The sequence below is a fragment of the Peromyscus leucopus genome, chromosome 8b (assembly GCF_004664715.2).
Source record: "Peromyscus leucopus breed LL Stock chromosome 8b, UCI_PerLeu_2.1, whole genome shotgun sequence".
Lineage (NCBI taxonomy): Eukaryota > Metazoa > Chordata > Mammalia > Rodentia > Cricetidae > Peromyscus > Peromyscus leucopus.
The window spans coordinates 50846846-50867942 of NC_051086.1; the positions used below are offsets into that span (position 1 = coordinate 50846846).

At 46.5% G+C, this 21097-nt stretch overlaps 1 protein-coding gene across 1 annotated transcript in view; it reads left to right on the plus strand.

Moving 5' to 3' along the window:
- Stx8 (syntaxin 8) overlaps positions 1-21097 on the plus strand; it is a 247999-nt gene that overhangs the window by 9025 nt on the left and 217877 nt on the right. The window contains exon 4 of the mRNA XM_028869388.2: positions 9938-10048. Coding sequence (XP_028725221.1) covers positions 9938-10048 — 111 coding nt within the window. The remainder of the gene's footprint in view (positions 1-9937; positions 10049-21097) is intronic.

Consider the following 21097-nt stretch of genomic DNA (forward strand, 5'->3'; position numbering starts at 1 on the left):
GCTCCAGCCACAGGACTTCCATGATAATCCTCAACAGTGATTCCCTGCTGGATTTTCCAGAACTTTTTTTTCCCCCCCTTGAGACAGGGTCTCAGTAGCCAAAGCTGGACTTGAATTCAAGCCAGGATGGCTTGAACTTCTGCCCTCACCCCCTGAGAACTCAGGTATAGTTATACTCCAGTACACCCAGTTTTGTGAGGTGCTGGGGATGGGACCCGGGGCCCTGTGCATGCTGGCCAAACGCTCCACAACTGAGCAACGTCTCAGCCCTCAGGAGATTTAGTAACCTGCTTTCTGGCCAGTAACAGTAGAAGCTGCATGTCTTTTTTGTTTTGTAAAAGTCCACCTGTAGACTACTGGGATATGGCTTGCTTGCTTCATTCTTTCAGGGACAGCTCCCCTAGTTTGGGAGCTTTGGGGGTGAAGAGTGTATTGGGACTTGGTTAAAGAAAGCTGGGCCTTCTTAACCTCCGGTGAGATGTCAGGTACTCAAGCAGTTTGTGAGCTGTGTGTGGTTGCACACATCTGTAACCCCAGCACTGAAGAGACTGAAGCAAGATAGAGCATGAAAGGCCAGCCTGGGCTACATAGTGAGTTTGAGGCTAACGTGAGCTACAGAATTAGACACCCTACCCTACTCCACCCCCACCCCCCACCCCAGTCTCAAAACAAACATTTTAAAAAGAAATTCACAGTGGACCTGTTACCTGAACTAATTCTCTAACCCTGGCTTATACCGAGTTGCAAACTGACCCATAGTTGTGTTTCTTTAAGTTGTTGTGATTCGTGCCAAAGACCTGATTTTGGGTGTCAGGAAATTATATATCCTGGCTTTAAATGTGGGAAAATGTAGGAATACAGCGTTTTTTGACAAGACAATTAAAGGTGTTTCAAAATTCCGTTTTCTCCCAAATGAGCCCTTTCATGTTAGCAGGCAGGTTGGCATGGCTTAGTCGCATGGTCTTCCAAATGTTTAATTATTAATCTGCTGAGGATTCAAATAAAGGTTTAATTTTAGTAAACAATGGGGGCCTTCTTTCAGACGCAGTTGGAACATTCTGGCTTGTAATTTTACCCCCCATGCGGTATCATTTGTTACTGCCCTGTTAGTCTGTTACATAAAGAGCTTTTATTTTACCCGAGTCAACAGGTCTTAATCCCTAGACCTTGAGCGGTTTCCAGCGGGCGGGGCTCGTTTCTCCTCTTTCAGAAGTCAGTACTGGGAGGTTCGCACATGTGCTTAAGGCACACCGACCTACTTTAGTGTACCACAGCGCATGCGTTAGAAAGGTAGCTAACAACTGTCTCATGGGCAGTTAGTACCTGTTTGCTGACTTCCATTAAGATAATGAATTATAATCCACTATATATGTATATATGTATATAGAGCACACTATAGCAGTTAGACACATTTGTGTGTGTGTGTGTGTGTGTGTGTTTGTGTGTGTGTGTGTGTGTGTGCGTGTGTGCTAGACCCGTAGAACAAGAGACGTATATAACCCAGGAGCTGTTCTCTGTTAATAGCCCCTGCTAGACAGTAGACAGAGAGTACTGAGAGTGTAATGTTTGGCCTCATTTTCCTGAACACTTTCAGTCTGACCATCTGTTATAATGGACGTTTGGTGTTGTGTTGATCTCAGAATAACGTCCCAGACTGCCGTATTAATACACACTACACACCAAATACGCTGGCCTCATTATTTAAAACATCCAAAAGATTTGTAAGAACACGAATATTGGTAATTTGATATTTCCTAGGCAAGTAAAAAAAAAAAAAAAAAAAAAAAACTCAACTGGATTATAAAAGCTTTAAAAAATAATCCCCCCTCCTCCATGGTTGAGCTTTGCAGGTAGAGAAGGTGACATTCAGATCATACACCACATGGGGGCGCTCCTAAACCTGTTTTCAGGGAAGCCTTCCTTTGCTAGCTTGAAAAAGGTAGTGGTGACTTCGGTAGTATTATCAACGTTTTTGTTTGTTAGCTGGTTCGGGGCAGGGCATTGAACCTAGAGCCCTGGACATGCTAAGCAGGTGCTGTACGACTCCAGCCCCAGGCAACATCTTTTAGTTTTCCATTTCTCCAACATCCTGCCTCTTACACATTTTTAATAACTCAAGTCTTCCTCCAGATTTAAGTTATTTCAGATGGAAGCTCGTCAGTTCTAATTACTTCAGATGCTTGGTTTGGGTGACTTCTTCTTTAAAAAAAGGTAACTTGGCCATGTCAACCTTGGCGCCTCATGTCACAGATACAGGTGGAGAGATTCCAGCATCCAGCAGGGAGTTTTATACTAAAGAGGGGAATCCTGGATACCTCAGTAACTTTCCCAGGACCCTGCAGCTAGGGATACAAGAGTCAGATTCAAACCCACGACTCTCTGGCCCCAAGTGTGTTGTTTGAAGCTGAATTCTTCTTTAGCAGAAGTAACATAGTCACCTGTCCTCTTCGCCTTTGACGGCTTCTTCCTGCTGTCACACAGACCCACGAGAGCCTTCTTCATCAAGAGGTGGAGCAGTGTTCTGTTCACCATGGCGTATTAGTTACACCTTAGGATACTGTGATCCTTAGTTAAAAATGGCCACAAATCACCAATAGAATGGCTCTTTACAATTATTTTAATTTTATTTATTTGTATTTGTGTGTATATGTGTGCATAGTGCCCGAGAAAGCCAGAAAGGGTGTTGGATCCCCTAGAACTGGAGTTAGAGGCAGCTGTGAGCTGTTTAGTATATGTGCAGAGACCTGAATGCTCTTAGCCATCAAGCTGTCTCTCTAGCCCGGATAGGGTGACTTTTAAATGCTGTTCTAGAAAACAATTAATGTTGGGTGACTTTTCTTTTTTGAGACACTGTGAAACTGGCTGAGTTCGCCGTGCAGACCAAGCTGGCCCAGAATTCACAGAGGTCTGCCTGCCTCTGCCTCCTGAGTGTTGAGATTTAAAGGTGAACACTATGGTGATATTTTATTTGTACTGAAATGTGATTTTATTTGTATGTTAATAAATAAAGTTGCCTGGGGGCCAGAAAAACTCCAGCTACAGAACACCACCACATCCAGCACTGGGTGACTTTTGAATATTTGGGCAGCATGTTTCCTTACTGTGCTGCATAGTTGAGAATTGATGGGACTTTCCTGAACATGTCCTCCTGTAGTCATGAAGTTCTCCAGAAACTACTAGGAGATACCAGAAAGATAAGTCCTCTGAAAGTTCCTTTCTGGACAGCTAGATTCATGAGCTCAGGCATGAGATGTCATGTTCTTTCGTGAAAAGTGGTTTTGCTGTTATTTTGGTTTTCAAAAGGAGAGTTATACGCTTTGATTCCATTAGCTCGTCATTGATCAATAAGACAGAAGACCTGTAGTCAGGGTGCTCAATTCTGCTCGATACATCTCTAAAACAGTTAATTAACCTCAACCTGTAGCCCAGGCAGGCCTAAAATTAACAGTGTAGCTCAAGCTAGCCTTAAACTTAGGCAGTCCCTCTACTTCTCAGCCTTTGTGAGCCACCGTGCGTGCGCAGCAAAACCCACTTCTGTTTCCAGCTTTTCTTTCCCTTGCCCGACCAGGTTGCAAGAATAGCTTGTGCTGTGGGAGGCTTTGTGTGGAATTTCATGTAGTACTAAAAATATTCTCTACTGGCTTTTCATGGAGCTCGTCCTTTGTGAGCCTTTCAAAACCAGCATCTTTACCTTTTTAAAAAAATATGTCTGTGTCTGTGTGAGTGTGTGCTAGAGCCTGTGGAGGGCTTCCTGATGTGGGTCATGGGAACCGAGCTCAGGTCCTCTGGTAGAGTAAGTAAGTGCTCTTAACTGCTGAGCCATCTCTCTGGACCTGGCCTTTACTTTTTTTTTTTTTTTTTTTGGTTTTTCGAGATAGGGTTTCTCTGTGTAGATTTGCGTCTTTCCTGGGACTCACTTGGTAGCCCAGGCTGGCCTCGAACTCACAGAGATCCGCCTGGCTGTGCCTCCCGAGTGCTGGGATTAAAGGCGTGCGCCACCACTGCCCGGCGCCTTTACCATTTTATAGGAGAGTGAAAACAACCTCTTTACAAACATATTTGGTATCAAAAGGTATTTTCGTGCCTTAGGAGAGGGCCTGTACAGATAATTTTTTAGAAATCTCTTAGTGGTCCTCAACTCTGTATTTTAGGGAAAATGATGGGTGGGTGGGTAGATGTGGTAATCACTGTGTAATAAGCCTTAGTGACTGTGGGAGCAGAGAGCTGTGGGGATTCTAGAAGCATCGCTGGGCTTGCAGTGGAGCTGGAGTTCTCTAACACTGACTCGGTGACAGTTTTCAGTGGCATCTGGGAACGTGGAACAAATAAGAACATGGTGCTTGCGTTTGGAGAGATTTATCATTTATAGTCTGTCACTAGATCTCTTTGCAGATTTTGGTATTAAAACCTTGTCATTTTTCTCCACAGTAGTAGGTCGTTTTGTTTGTTGTTGATTTTTTTTTTCCTTTGAACATCCATTCCATACGTGGTCAAATGTGTAACTGGTAGCCGCTCTCCCACTTGGAAGTCTGGGATCATGGTGGCTGAGGGATCCACACTGTCTTGGGGACCACACAGAGCTGAGGCAGAGGGCCAACTCTGCCTCTTGAGGCCGGAGAGCAGTTCAGCCTCCATGGGCTTGAGTTTCATTATCTCAGAGGTGGGACTAATCCTGCTTTGGAGAGTTGAAGAGGTCTTTTTAAAGATCCTTGTGGGATTAGCCCCATCCATCACTGAGATAGTCCTCCGGGCTGTTGAAGAGGCTCAGCAAATAAGGGCCCTTGCCACCAAGCCTGATGGCCCGAGCTTGATCCCCAGGACACGAGGGTGGAACAAGAGACCTGTCTTCCAGGTGGTCCTCTGATGTCTGCACTAGTCTTGTACAACACATACACAAATAAATACATGTAGGAAAACAAGCTACTCATCAGTAGTAATCAGGCCAGTCCAGCCTCCCAGTGCCTTACTGACTTTGTTAATTTACAGAAAAATAAAAAATAAAAAAAGAAGTGAGTGGCCGGGCGGTGGTGGCGCACGCCTTTAATCCCAGCACTCGGGAGGCACAGCCAGGCGGATCTCTGTGAGTTCGAGGCCAGCCTGGACTACCAAGTGAGTTCCAGGAAAGGCGCAAAGCTACACAGAGAAACCCTGTCTCGAAAAAACCAAAAAAAAAAAAAAAAAAAAAAAAAAAAAAAAAAAAATGTGAGGAGGAGCTGGAGAGGTGGCTCAGTGGTTCAGAGCACTGGCTGCTCTTGCAGAGGACATGGGTTAGTTCCCAGCCCCCACATGGTGGATTCAGTTCCAGGAGATCCAGTGCGGCCTTCTGACCTACAAGGGCACCAGGGACATATGTGGAGCAGACCCATACATGCTGGCAAAACGGTCATACAGGTAAAATAAACCTAAAACGATTTTTTTTAAGGTGAGCCATGAGACTCTCTTGGCCTCTCAGTTCCTAAGCTGTCTCCTCACAGCTTCCCTGTGACAGCATGGAGGAACAGTTGCAGGCTTCCTTCTCCAAGGGTCTCAAGTCCCGAGATCCAGGCTAAATTCTCACGGTTTTTAAATTACATTGTTATCTTGTGTGCGGGTATGTACGGAGGTCTCGCCTTCCACTATGAGGGCTCTGGTGATTGAGCATAGGTCCTCACACTCTGTAGCAGGCACCGTTACTCACCGAGACATCCTGCCAATCCCAAGACTAAACACTAGTGGTTGCCGAAAGATAAGTCCTGTGAAAATACTTTCTAAAGGCTTTGTCTGCGTTTGTTGCGTATCTTAAGGTGCAGTGCTGTGCCCGGGGAAGCGGAGAGGCTGGGCTTAGGGACATGGGTAGTAGGAGTTGGTCATGTGAGATCAGATCTTTTTTTTTTTTTAAGTTTTTTTTTTTTTTTTTTTTTTTAAGATTTATTTATTATGTATACAGTATTCTGCCTGCATGTATGCCTGTACGCCAGAAGAGGGTGATAGATCTCATTACAGATGGTTGTGAGCCACCATGTGGTTGCTGGGAATTGAACTCAGGACCTCTAGGAAGAGCAGCCAGTGCTCTTAACCACTGAGCCATCTCTCTAGCCATGAGATCAGATCTTACATTTCCAGGAGTTGGCCAGATTACATGAAAAATCAGCCTCGCCGTTGGCAAAGCGCCATGGCAGTTAGTTTAACGTCCTCCTGGCTGTCTGTTCTCTGACTTTGCTTGTTACTCACCATGTTAGTGGAAGAGGCACCAGCCCCCAGCTGGGTCCTCTGTTTTATTTACCCTTCTTAGCCTTAGACGCAGCTGGTCTACACTTCCTCACTCTACCCAGCTCTCACAGGCGTGTCCACATGTCTGCGGCGTAGATCATAGATGGCACAGTTCTCTAGTCTTCCGCCTCCCCTCCATCTATCTCCTTGGGGGGCCTGTTGTTTCAGTATGTTAAAATGAAATATTAAACCTAGAGGCAGAGTGGCTGATTGTGTAGTTTTCCAAGGTTTGGCGGGAGTCTCTAGGGATATTCCGAATTGGCATACTAGGCTGTGTTTTGTCAAAAATACATGGGACTGGAAGTGTTTCAGATCTAGGAATAGCTGTATGTACATGATGAGACATCTTGGAAGGGGACTCAAGTGTAAGCATAAAATGTGTGTTTATTTTACACGTCGCATAGAGTTAATTTTATAGACGATTTGAAACAATTTGGTGCATGAAACAAAGATTCATGCTGTGAAATTTTCCACCTGTGGTCTCCTGATGAGGTGGTCCAAAGTTAACGACTTTCAGAGCGCTGGAGAGTTTGGATTTGGGGTTAGGGATGCTCCCGATGTACCTGGTGTACCGATCTAAACAGGATTGAACTCAGTGGTAAGAGGCAGTGAGCAGTGCCGGCAGCCCTGGGCTGGAGGAAGCCCTGAATGTTTAGTGTCCAGCAAGCGCAGAGGAGGAAGCCCTGGTGTAGGGCCAAAAGATGACAGACTGTTATGAGGCTCTCCATTTGCAGTCAGGAAAACACCGAGAACTGGCCAAGGGGATTCGTGTGGCTCCTGTAGTGTCAGGGGTCTTCGGTGACTGATCCGCAGACCTGGTCACCAGCTAGCTCATGCTGCCTTCCACATTGGTCTCGAGTGGTGGCTCATTCTGAGCATGACTTTTAAATCTGTAACTTGTGTCTGTTAGATTTCAGAGTGTACCTTTAGAGGTATTATTATTATTATTATTATTATTATTATTATTATTATTATGTTTTGGGGGGCTGGAGAGATGGCTCGGAGGTTAAGAGCACTGGCAGCTCGTACCTGTCAATTGGTGGTTTAGAGTTTGTGTTTCTTTTACCCACATGGAGCCGTCTTTCCCCTAGAGGTTTCAGGGCCCCTTTCTTTGTTCTTTTATGTCCTTTGCCTACTTTTGGTCATTAGTAATTTTATTTTCCAGAGACTTCAACTTCTATAGAATTGGACCGGGGAGATGGCCCGGTGGACCAGGCCCCTGCTGGCCAAGCTTGGGGCCTTGAGTTCAGACTCCCAGCCCTCACACATGAGCCTCCACAGTTGAGTCAGTCAGTGAGCTCTGGGTTCAGCGAGAGGCCCTGTCTCAAAAATAAAGGGGAACGCAATAGAGGAAGGCACCCAAGACAGGCCTCTGGTTTCTCTGGGTCCATGCACTGTTCATGCAAGTATATAATACACACACACACACACACACACACACACACACACACACACACACACACGAATTATGTAGTCACAGCTTAGTTTCTAGGTTTTTCTTCAATATCTGTAGATTTTCCTTCTTTTCTGCAAAGATTTTTCTCACTCAAGATTTTTAAAGTATTCTCCTCTGTATCCTCCTAATAATGCTTCTACAATTTTATCTTGTAATGTTTAAATTCCAGAGCCATTTGGATTTGTGCATAATTTGAACACTGGATTTTTGTTCAGCATCTGTCCAGTGTATGTTTGCATGAGTGGTTGGATACTGCAGTCTCTACAAAGTGAAAGGTGGACAGGGTAGTTGAGCAGAGCATGTGGGCGAGGCTAGCTGATACTGGGCCCCAAGCAATAGCCCTACAATCTCGAATCTCTGCTTTGTCTTCTTCTGTATAATTCTTGCTGCAGCTTCTGTTTTCTCCCTGCCCTGTTACCCAGGGAACTTGGTTTAAACTGAATGAAAACTTCCTGCTTTATTGGTAGTTGATCAATAATTTGAAAGACATAGATACTCGTTCTTGATTGGCACTGATCGAAAGGCAAATATTGGCCCTTTTTTATTAAAGAAGAGGAATATTTGAGGTTTCTGTTTCTTAGTTACAGTTGCCACTTCATGATTTCCAAGATGGGGAGCTTGGTGACTGCCACTGCCGTCAGTGGAAAATGGAAAAGTGATTTGACTCAGGGAAGTGCGGCATGCTGGGATGTTGAGAGAATTCATTTATTATTATTATTTTTTAATATGCAGAGTGACTACGGCTCAAAGACTCGGGTTTAGGAGATTTATGGTTTTTCTAATAACTCCGTTACCGAGGGAGATTTTTTGCCTGGATTTGTTTACTGTTCCCACTGGCTGGCCAGCACTTTTCTGTACAAAATTAACAGCAGAACTGGTAGATCCCTGAGCCGTGCATTTCCCTCGCAGGCAATAATGAGTCTAATCCTTGGTTCTGTCAAGTTCGCAGGAACTTTTGGGGCCCGAACACAACGTTTTGTAGCCCCTTTAACATTTTTTTATTACATTTATTTATTTGTGTATGTGTGATGTGCCCATGTGGGCACACTCATAGCATGGTGCACTGTGGCAGTTAGAGGCCCTGAAGGGTCGGTTCTCTTCTACCATAGGGTACCAGGAATCAAACTCAGGTCCTCAGGCTTGGTGGCAAGCACCCTTCCCCGCTGAACCACCTTGCCAGCCCCTTTGAAGAGAGGAGACTCTGTCATCTCCAGCAGCCGTCTCTCGTGTTTACGTTGTTGCTCGGATTGGTATCAGTGGCCAGCACTGCTTCACATTGCCAGCCCTTCAGATTTGATGAAACAGCCATTTGGTTTAAAAAAAAAAATGAAAGCCAGATACAACAGATTTGAAGTGGCATGTTTTCCCTTTGTGTCTGAAGTCAGACAGATCCTTTCAAAACTGTTGACTTCCTGTACCCTGAACTGTGGTGGAGTTTTCTTCTTTCACATTTTATTTACTTTTTCTCATGTGCATGCGTGCGTGTGCGTGTGCGTGTGCGTACCTAAAGGAGGAGCCGGCTCCAAAAGTAAGCTCAGTCCTCCTCATCCCCAGTCTGCCACATTTTCTAGACTAACACAAGTCAGATACAACTCGCTTGTAGTTTCCCACAAAGACCCAAAGTACTTTTAAACTAACGGGCTGACAGAAACAGCTTTTAGAGAACCCAGTTGCATGAAAACAGCCTTCAGGAAGCCTCTCTCCGAGCTATTACATAGGGTGGAGACCCCCTCCCCCTTTCCAAACCTTAGGCTTCTCCGGAGGGTGTTTTGGGTTTGTTTTTGATTAACTAGGAATCAGTCACTGGAGGCCTCACTCCTCCTGAGCAAGCCTCATCCCAGCAGGCCCCATTTTAGGGGACCGATGAGTATGCAGACACCCCGAAAGCTAACACCTGTAGCTCTAGCCTAAGGACTCCTGCAGCCGGATTGCCCTAGCCCTGGTCTACTGCTCACTGGCAAAAGAAATATAAAAGAAATATAAAACAAAATAAAGCTTTTCCTCGTGTAGTTTTCAGTCAAAAGACTCAAACAGCAATCTGTGTCATGTTTCTGCATCCGTCTACTGCGGTACAGTCTTCACCTGAAGGATGGAAGTCGGGAAAAGGAAATAGCCTCTTCTGGGTGGTCGCGGGTGGAGCCCGGAGTGGCTGCAGGTGACTCGCAGAGTTAATAAAGTCATAGGGAACGTGAGCTCAGCCACCCACTGTTGGACCTTAACAAGCGTCTGCAGAACACAACTGGAGGGGGATCGAAGACAGAACCTGCTGGATGACCTTGTCACCCGAGAGCGACTGCTCCTGGCATCGTTTAAGAACGAGGGTGCAGAGCCAGATCTGATCAGGTAGGACGCTTTCCTTTACAGGCACACCCGGCCCCCGAGGACTTCTGTGCCGTCGCTACAGCTGTTTTCCGCATGGCTTCCATTCCGCATAAAGTCTGCTTGTTTACAGTGTCTGACTGTATTTTCCTACTGAGTTTAGTTTTCATTAATTTTCCAGATTTAGTAAGCCTGGGTGTTCAGTTCAAGCTCATGTTAGGTGGGGCATACTTACGAGAATACAGTCAGAAGTTTCCTTTTGCAATTTTGAGTTTTCTGTCTTGTAAACTGTTGAAGTTGCTACATTTTAGTTGGCTTGTTGAAAATGGGTGACCTGTCGAGGCAAGGGCGGGGCCACAGAGAGAGGGGTTCGCGGGCTGGCTTCTCCAGGTTCTCTGCCAGCCAGTGATTGGCACTGCATATAGTGGACAGCTGCTCTGAATTCTGCCCGCACTGCTGGAGCCAATGAAGGAGTAATTGTTACATCTTGAGCATTGGCCTCTCCCTGCTTCTGGAACCTAAGGTCATGGCTGGGAACATCCTAGACGGAAACAGCCAGAGGAGAAACTCTCCTTTTCTGTCCTCTAGCAGCGACCAGAGGGATCCATCTTGGAGAGTTGGGGGAATCCGCTTTCTGCTTAGTTCTTAGGAATGATGTAGCTTCCCACGGGCCACACTGCAAGGCCCCGCCTCAGGCTTCACTCCAGGTGCGGGCGGGTCGCGGTGGGTGGTCCCAGGTGATTGTCATAAACCAAACAGCCAGGCCTGCAAAGCACTGTCTGTCCTAGGATGAGCTGGAGGGGAGCAGCCCTTCAGGAGCAGGCCAGCCAAGGTGTCAGACAGAATTTACAAAATGGTGAAGTTAAGTCGGTTTTGTGAAGGACGAATGCTCGGGTTAGGGAATGAGGCGTGGTACCTGGGCAAGGCTTTCAAATGCAGGCAGAAGCTTGTGGGGCCAGCGGAGACTCTTCAGTGCCCTCCGGCAGGATTCAGTCCTGTAGCTGCAAGGGGGTGAAGTGTGCAGACGGTGATCCAGGTGGGCCAACCGAGACAGGTAAGCAGAGGAATTCCCGGTGAGAAGAAATGGCGCCTTCCACTAAGAATCTGACTGTGAGCCAGAGAACAGGCCAGGCAGGGTTGCTCACTCCCGGAATCTCTGCACTTAGGAGAAGAAGAGCAGTCCTGGGATTTGCCAGCCAGCCTGGGCCACAGAGGCAGGCACCATCTCAACAAGGAGTTAGTAGAGGCAGTTGGCGGGAGATGTGTTTCATGGAGAGTGGCGGCCAAGGAGCCCAGTGTGGTCATGGTGGATGCAGTCCTGTGTCTCTTTGTCTCAGTGTCTCTGTCTCAGTGTCTCTGTGTTTCTTTGTCTCGATGTCTCTGCATCTGTGTCTCTGGTCTCTGTGTCTCTGTCTCAGTGTCTCTGTGTTTCTTTGTCTCAGTGTCTCTGCATCTGTGTCTCTGCGTCTCTGTGTCTTTGTCTCAGTGTCTCTTTGTCTCCGTGTCTCTTTGCTTCTGCATCTCTGCTTCTCCATGTCCCTGCATCTCCATGTCTCAGCATCTCTGCATCCCTGTATCTCTAATCTATGCCAGAGCATGAGTGGCAGCCCCTTGGTCACAGGTTAACATTCAGAATCACAGGTCCCAGATTGTGGATTAGTGTCTGTTTTCACAGGGTCTTGCGTGATTTGAAAATTACTGCTTTGTACCCTCCCCTCCCCCGGTTTTTCTGAGCCAGGGTCTGACTGTAGTCCCAGAAGACCTGGAACTCTATGTAGGCCAGGCTGGACTCCTTCCTCTACCTTCTTTAGTGCTGGGATTAAGCACCTGTGCCACCATATCTAATAGCTTTGCATCATTTATTCATAACTGTGGCACTGTGCATCAGAGCCACCCAAAAGGCTCACCAAGAACAGAAGGAAAAGGGGCAAGTGCAGGTGTCTGCCATGCACTCACCCGGGTCTGGATAGCAGCGAGGCTGGGGAAGCTCCATGAGGTATCTAGGAGGTAGCAGGTTAGACCCTCTGTCTCCCGTCAGAGAATACAGTAATGGCACATACCTTGTTCTGTTTGCTTTCTAGGCACCAGACGCTGCTCTTTACAGCATTACCTTCAGAAGGAGGCTGGAGGGCTAGTCAGTTCTAAAGTCAGTCTGTTGGAGAGGTTGGATTTTAGATATAAAACCTTTTTTTTTTTTTTAAAGATTTATTTAGCCAAGTGGTGGTGGTATACACCTTTAATCCCATCACTTGGGAGGCAGAGGCAGGTGGATCTCTGTGAGTTTGAGGTCAGCCTGGTCTACAAAGTAAGTTCCAGGATGACCAGGGCAGTTACACAGAGAAATCCTGTCTGAAAAAAAAAAAAATCAAAAAGGAAAAAAAAATTTTTACCATTTAATTTTATTTAAAATTTTATTTTTACCTTCTTTTTGTTTGTTTTCTTTTTTGTTTTTCAAGACAGGGTTTCTCTTTGTAGTTTTGGAGCCTGTCCTGGAACTCACTCTTGCCTCTGCCTGAGGACTTTTGAATTCCTGCCATTAGGACCGGCTCCTATTGGTCTCGTGTATTAAGGTTGATCCACTGAGACCTAAAGTAATTACCTGTTAGTTTGTTGGTAAATGGTTGGGAGACCAGACCAAGAAGTGGAAGCATCAGTAAATGAACTCTTGAGGTTGCAACGTTTAAGGTCACTGGCTGATAGAGCCAAGGGCAATGCACACATACAGTTTTCCATTCAGTAAGCTTCCAGAGAAGTTGTGTTTAAAAAGTACATAAGCACTATCAAGAAGGGGGTGGCTGAGGGGTGGCGGCCCATTTCACAAAACATGACCCCCGGCTTGTGTAAGAAATCAATGTGGCAAATAGGTGCCAGTGACCATGAAAATGCAAACTCATTGGAGATAAAGAAACACAAAGGAAAGAGAGTGGTAGAGGATTAGGAAGCTAATTTTACTTCCGTGGTGAATCCTTGTTGGGCTGGGGTTAGCTAGATCGATGGTGCCCACTAAACACACTAACAGAAGCATATTTCTGTGCCACCTGTACAAACAGTGCAAGTCCTGTAGACAGGCTGGGGAGATCCAGCCAGTAAGAAAATGCATACCAGATAGAAGCTACTCCGCAATATTATTCGGAAAGTCCCTGGGAACTCAGCTGCAGGGTCATGAAAATGACCTCCCAGGTCGGTTGCCTTGCTCCACCTAGGCAGGGAGATGGCACCATTGCTGGCGTAGAAACCTTAAGGGTAGCGCGTGAGTGAAGGGATGCTGAAGCCGCAGGCCCCCGCTGCTGTGTGCTCTGTGAACCCCCTGTCCCTCATCCCCAGGAGTCTCCTGCTGTGCCTCCCTCCTTTCTCCTCTTCACAGACAGAGCTTATTAAGGAGAGAAGCATATTGTCAAATGTCAGTTTGGATTAACACTTCCTTTAAGCAGACATTAATTTGCTGATCACATAATTGAATGTGTAGCCATCATGTGACAGAGTCTTCATTTTCTTACCTCGCAGATTACCCATCATTACTCTAGCACAGTAAGCCTGGGTGGGTCTAAATCAGCAACGGTTGGCTAATTTGGGAATTTGGGCGGTTGTTAAAGAAGCCTCTGTGCAACAGTGTCCCCTGGAAGGCGATAAGCATCGACCGGCACAGCTTCTGACTTGAAAGCCCGCGCGATGCCCTTTGCGTCTGGAGCATTGCCCGGGCCTCACTATTAGCTGGGGCTTTGTAAAGAGAAAGGAGAATCACCGCATACTCCACTGCGCCGGGACCGTCTCTGAGATTATGCGATTAACTCGGCGGCTGTCGTGGGTGGCTAATTGGCTGAGCTTGAATCTTCACACCACCAGCCATATAGAGGATTATGGGGAACAGGAAGTTATTTGGGGTTTGTGTTGGTAGTTTTATGTCTGGAAGGGGATGCTTACAAGATGGCTGGCTGCCTTCTAGAATCAAAAGGCAGTGATAGCGAAATGTCACGTTTCCTTCGAGTGCTACAAGCACCTTAATTTTAGACATACACTTTTCTCTTGAGCTACTGAAAAATGTATGGACCATATAGTATGTATTCTATCACTGTGTGGGCAGCCCAAGTATGCACAAGAAAAATTACATTAAATCTTACATTAAAAATATAACCTTTTGCAGGGTGGTGGTGGTGCACACCTTTAATCCCAGCACTTGGGAGGCAGAGCCAGGTGGATCTCTGTGAATTCTCTGTGAATTCATATATATGTATGTATATATGAAACCTTTCTTGTAGGGCATGATGGCACATACTTGTAGTCCCAACTGCTTAGGAGGCTGAGGCAGGAGAATTGCTGGAGTCCAGGAGTTCTGGGCTGAGTGTGCTATTGCTAATCAAGTGTCTGCATTAAGTTTGGCATCAGTATGGTGACCTGGTAGTGGGGGACCTCCAGGTTGCCCAAGGAGGAGTGAACCTGCCCAGGTTGGAAAAATACACCCTCTCTCATTTTGATCATGGGATGTTTTATATCAGTTTAATGGCTTGTAAGAAGGATTTGTACCCAATAGTACATAGTTTTCTTAAGGAATCACACATTTATGCTTGATAGTATTGATGCTAACACCTCAGTCAGCAGGAAGTTGCTAAGGAATATGCACTCACTCCACTAGCTGGCTTAGACAGTATGTAAACTGAGTATTTTCCCCTTTTATTTATGCCCAGAAATGTGGTAGCCCCCTAGCTTTTCTGGAAGGGTGTGCTGACCTCAGTGAGGCTTTGCTTTTTTCTGTTTAAGTAAACCCAGGGTAGACAGGCCCAGGGGTCCGAAGGGCAGCTAAGAACACTGAAGTTCCTGGCACTGTAAGAAACAGTGGGTAAAGGATGCAAGAATGCCAGGATAAAGCACACGATGCTTAGTGTGTGCCCGGTGCCATCCTTGCTTCTGGGCATGTGGCAGCCTGAAGTCGGCACAGGCATAGAGCACCCACTTTCTGTAGCCTAGTGGGGCACAGTCCAGTGAGCTGCCCCCTTGGGTGCCCATACAGTGACACGACACACACCACGGTAGGAAGTTAGAAATCCACAGCAGAGTGAACTCAGCAGAGAAGCACATTGCCACTGTGTCAGTGGGGAGCCTGTTGAGCTGGCAAGGCCACAGGTTCAGCACTCATCATTCGCCTTTTTCCCTTAGCAAGTGTAATTCTGTCTCCTGATGGAGATTTTAAGTATCCTGATGCCAGGGATCGAAGAGCACACAGTGCTTAAAGAGTTTCTGCTGAATGAAAGAACACCTCTCTGCTTCCCTTTGTGTCTCCTCAAAGACCTATCCTAGAGTGGAGTATACAGCAGGCGCAAATTTTTGTTAATCAAAGAGCCGATCCAAGATGTGATAGAATGCTTTGGGAACTAAACAGCAAGGAATATCAGGTGTGTTCATCAAGTGCGTTCTTCCTGTTCTGCTGACTTGTTCACTCAAACAGCAACTCGGAGGTCCAGGTCATCTCATCACAGGGCTGTGCTGTTATAACACAAGGTCTCATGTGCCCTGTGGATGGAGAAGAGGGAGGATGTGGAGCATTTACACCCTCTGCGATGATCTGACCTGCGGATGGCTTACACTCGGCCCATTGGCCAGAGGTAGTCAGGTAGCTCCGACCCTCCCGTGAGGGAAGCTGGGAGCTATAATGCCCGTGGATGCCCGCTCGGTAAGATACTGAACTGGGGCTGGAGGAAGTGTGGACTTTGTCTGCGCCTCCCTGGTTATTTTGAGGGATGATAAATAAGTGTGCAGTCCTGCTGCCGTCCTGGGCAGCAGTCAGCAGAGGTATCCATATCAGACCTAGGTTCCAGAGCCGCACCAGCAAACCAGCATGGGACCGGCCCGGAAACTGACACACGGACCCGTGGAGCAGAATCGAGGGTCCAGAAGCAGGACCCACACAGCTGCAGCCATCTGATTCTCCACCCCGAGAAAAGACAGCCTCTTCGACAAATGGTGCTACGAAAACTGGATACCCACCTTTTAAAGATAGAAGCTAGGTGTCTGTCTCCCACCCTGACCAAAAATCAATTAAAAATGGATCGAAAACTTTTAGACCCCAAACTCTGAGTCATCTAGAAGAAAACATTTCAAGATAGAGGCATAGGCAGGACGTGGTAAATAGGACCCTGATAGCTTAGAGATAGTACAATTTGACAAGGGGGAACGCATTGAAATAAGGGGCTGGTGGTGGCTGGGTGTGTGGATAAGAGTCTGAAGTCCTGGTTCAGCTTCTAGCACTCAAATAAAGAAACAAACAGCTCCCACACAGGAAAGGAGACCGTGATGGTGCAGCCTACAGAATGGGAGAGACCCTACCAGGTTTTCTTCTGACAGAGATGTAAATACTGAAAGAACTAATAGTTAATAGTCCAGTTAAGAAAAGAAGGGTCTTCATCCTTAGCTATTGGAGGATGCAAATCAAATTAAGACTCAAGCTCACCCTAATGGCTGCCATCTGGAAAGCACACAGTAACAAGGGTGGGAGGAACTGGTGGGGGAGGTAGATGACTCCAGCTGTCATGGACAGCATAATGGAGGTGCCTCAAAAAAAAATAAAATAGAGCCACCATTTGATCCAGTGGTACCCTCCTTCAGTACATACCCAGAGGAATCAGTCAGCCATACACTAGGTGCTTGCATACCTAAGTTTATCTCAGCACTATGCATGTGGCTGTGTTTGGGAATCAGCCTAGGTGGCGATGGGTGAGTAGAATATATCTAAGCACTGTAAGCCGTAAGATGAATGAAATTAGGCTGTTTACAAGAAAATGAAGTCACATGTTTGCATGTGAATTCAGGTGCCCACAGAGGACATGAGTTTGGTTCACTCTGCTGGTCGGTCAAGCAGTTAGGATTTTCTCGGCCACAGGGAGCATAATGCTACCAAAGCTGCTGAAAGGAAACATTCCCGTGTAGGAGGCTCCACATTAGAAGGCGGGCTATTTCAGCTGCCTGCTGCTGCCGTCCTTAGGCTTGGCTCCTTCGCCTTGCTCCGAGTGCTCCCCCTCTTTCAGCCCGAATCCTCTCATGGTTTCCAGACGGATGCAGCAGCTTCTAGGCGCACTCCGGGCAGAGCCATAGGAGAGGAAGAAGATACTTTGCATGAGGAAAATATTCATCTACCAGGATTCAGGGAAGGTCCTCCCCTTCTGTCCTCCACTCTCACACCAAGTAATTACTGTTTTTGCATATCCTTCTAGGGTTCTCTGAAGCTTATACCAATAAACAGGACTATATGCTCTTATTATCTACCATCTCTCATACAGGTGGGAGCATATTATATATTTCATTTGACAATAACTTTTTTGTTGTTGTTGTTTGTTTCCGAGACAGGGTTTCTCTGTGTAGCTTTGTGCCTTTCCTGGAACTCACTCTGTAGCCTAGGCTGCCCTCGAACTCACAGAGATCCACCTGCCTCTGCCTCCCGAGTGCTGGGATTAAAGGTGTGCGCCACCACCACTGCCCGGCTGACAATAACTTCTTATACCTGATTATGTATCTTAGATTTTTTTTTCCCATTCAGGAGATTTGTGGGTTTTTTTGTGATTTTTTTTTTTTTTAGTCTTAGTATATTTTGCCTTGAAAACATACCATAATTATTTAACTAGAGTCTAATTAATGTGTTGTATATGTTCTCAATCTTTTTTTTTTTAATTACAAAAAAGTTCAATAGTTTCTAGTACAGAAGTTCAGTGTTGGTCTGGGATATGTGGGACTGTCTCCCTCTAGCCCGCTCAGATAATCTGAGATGTAAGAGATTGCCCATGTGTCAAAATATCTCCTTGGAGAAAAATCTCAGAAGTGGGTGGCTGGGTCTGAGCGCACATGCATTGGAAGTGCTGATGGCATTTGGAAATTCTCACCCAGCGGGTTAGAACCAGTTTAGACCTGTGCCCTCAGTTCCTGCACCTGTTAGCCTGTGCACTTAGCCTCCCCAAGGAGAGTTGTTGTTTTGCATTCTCTCCAAAGCAATGGAGTTGTATTATACTACCCGCTTAGTAGAGTTGCATGCAATATTCCGTGGAGTTATATGACCCACGGTCTAACGAAATGCGGTTTAGTATTTAAAAACGAGTGAGCTGGTAAGACGCCTCAGTGGATAAAGCACCCGTCCGACAGCCCTGACAACCTGAGTTTGAGCCTGGAATCCACATCAAAGTGGAAGGAAGGCGTGAGCTGGCCCTGCAGCGTGTCCTCAGGCCGCATTATATACACAATAGTAATGATAATTAATGATAATAATCTTAAACAATTGTAACTGTTAAGTATCGGCCGATTTGGCATTTCCTAGTAGAGAATCCGAACCCCGCTCTTCTCTAACTTGGCCGTCCTATGTCTGTGTCTGGCTGCAGCTTTTCAGGGTGGAGGTGGTGGCTTTGTTATGTGACAAGTTCCTGGGAGCCACCTCTGTTCTTTCTGCTGGTGGGCCGGCTCTGCGGACGCGGATGCTTCCAGAGAGGGTCAGCACGCAATAAGTGGGGCTTGTTGCCTGTCCTCAAGCAACTTTCAAAAAGGCTTTGCTTTTTTAGAATTGCCTTTTTATTTGTTGGTGTGTGCGCGTGCATGCATGCATGCATGCATGCCGTGGCGCGTGTGTGGAGGTCAGAGAACCACGGTCAGGCCTGGGTCCCCTCTTTCCACCCTGTGGGCCCTGAGGATTGAACTCAGGTCTTTAGGCTTGTCCGCAGGAGCCTGTATCTGCTGAGCCGTCGTGGCCGCCCCTATGTCTTCGTTTTTAAATAAACCCAGCTGATCTGACCCAAAGGGAGGAAAGAACTCTTTTCCTTTTCTCTGAGATTCTGATAAACCTTGGAATCTCGTCCTCGGTGCTGAACGCCCCTCCCCAGCACAGAGACCCCTCCATTCCTTCCAGCCATGGCCGTGCTCCAGGGCTTCTACCGTGTTTCCTCTAAAGAAGGCTACAGCTCCGGGTGAGCCTGTGCTTGCTCACTTAATCTTTCTGTTGTGTTTTACACTCCGATATTTATTCAGTCATGGTTTGTGATCATTTGCATGCAAGCTTTTGATACCTTATGTCTGCTGCTAATACCACAGGCACTTTCTTAATTCTGTTGTTAGTAGTTTTTCTGTTAATTCTTGTATTTTCTAGGTGTGTGTGTGTGTGTGTGTGTGTGTGTGTGTGTGTGTCCCCCTGTCCCTGTCCCTGTCTGTCCCGTCTCTGCCTAGTAAGCACTGGGATTAAAGGTGAATCATCCCAGGCCTGTCTGGCATTGATATGGGTGCTGGGGATCTGAACTCCGGTCTTCACATTCCATGACCAACATTTTACCCAGGGGGCCATCACCTTATTCCCTACTTTTTATTATTTAAAAAAAAAATTAGTTAGTTGTTTTATGTGTATGTGCCTGAATGATTTTATGTGTACCATGTGTGAACAGGAGCCCATGCAGGCCGGAGGGTGTTAGATCCATGGAGTTACACACAGGTAGCTGTGAGATAACTAATGTGGACGCTGGGAACCGAACTCGGCTCCTCTGCAAGAGCAGTAAGTGCTTTTAGCCACCGAGTCCTCTGTCCGGTGCAGAGTCACAAACCACTTTTGGGAGCTTCACAGTTTGCTTCAGCTTAAACCGGAAACAGAGTCGGCCGTATCCCGTGAGCCATTACAGAAGCCAAGAAGGCCCCGGATTGCTACGGTTGGATTGGTCGATACTGTTCTGAACTGCAAATGAAGACAGTCATGCTCTCCAGGGGAGGAGCCTGGACCAGGGTTGATGTTCTGAAAATGAGAAGGAATGGGAGGATGCTGGATTAGTGGACTCTGGTGCCTCCGGGGTGTTCTCCCTAGCTCCCTGGGAACAGCTCTCAGCAGCATGAAGTTTCCCGAAGAGCCAGAGGCTCATCCCCGATTCTTTGGCCTCAGAAGGAACTTTCATTTCCTGCTGCTCTGTCCTGGAGAAGTGGTAGCTCACTGGCCTTTGGGTTATTGTATTTAGGCTAAAATCTGTTGGCTAGATCCTTGCTTTTAACCCCAAATTTGTCTTTATAAGAAGCTGGACTGTTTCCACTTGCCACTTCTTCCTCAGGAGGTGATGAATACTTGTACAGTGCAACACGCACACTTGTAACACACTCATACATGTGTACCCCTGACATGTAATATGCACACACATACATGCAGACATGCCCACATGTGCACAAGCACAATCACACTCATATACACACATATGCACACAGTTTCACAGTGCTAGTTTCTTCTTTGGACAGCTGGTCTTGTGCATTGGGTGTTAATTCTTGTTTAACTCTTTTGAGAAGTAGCAGTTTTTGACTTTGTCTTCAGAAGTGGGAGAAATATAATGGATTAATTTGGTGCGTCGACTGATATAGTATTACAGTAAGAAAGAGTATTTGGAAAAAGGGAGGAGCTTAAAAATCTGGCACATACCTTGATCGGTACCTCTGTTTTGCTTTTGTTTCAGGACAGGGTATCATGTAGTTTGGGCTGGCCTTACTTGCTCTGTAGCCGATAATGGCCTTGGGACTTCTGATCTCTGCCTCCCGAGTGCTGGGATGACAGGTGTATGTGACCATGCCTAGTTTTCATGCTCTTCTGGGATTTGAACCCAGGCTTGGTATGTGCTAGGCAAGTACTCAGCCAGTTGAGCTCCATCCTGCCCCTAGGATACCTGTTCTTGTTCTGTAGTAACCAGTGGTCTGACATTAGCCACGCAGTGCACATGGTGAACAGTTTTGTTATTTTGCCTTGGGCCCTCGGGAATCATAGCCAGGGCCTTGCACACACTAGGCAATGCAGTGTGCCATGGAGCTACTGCCCCAGCTAGTGACCATGTTTTTCTGGGGAGGAAAATTGCATACGTCATTTGGCAAAGTACTTTTCATGACTCATAGTTTTTACTCCCTTGTACCGGAGCTCGAACCCAAGGCCTTAGGTTTGCCAGACAAATGCTTCACCACTGCGCCACACACAGGCTCGTCCTTGGGACCCTTTTGAAATAAGCAGTTTGGTTGAGATTATTAGACCAGAAGGTTGAAACTCTGGGATATTGAGGTGGCTTATGGTAATTTAATAGACTATTTGTTTTTGAAGAC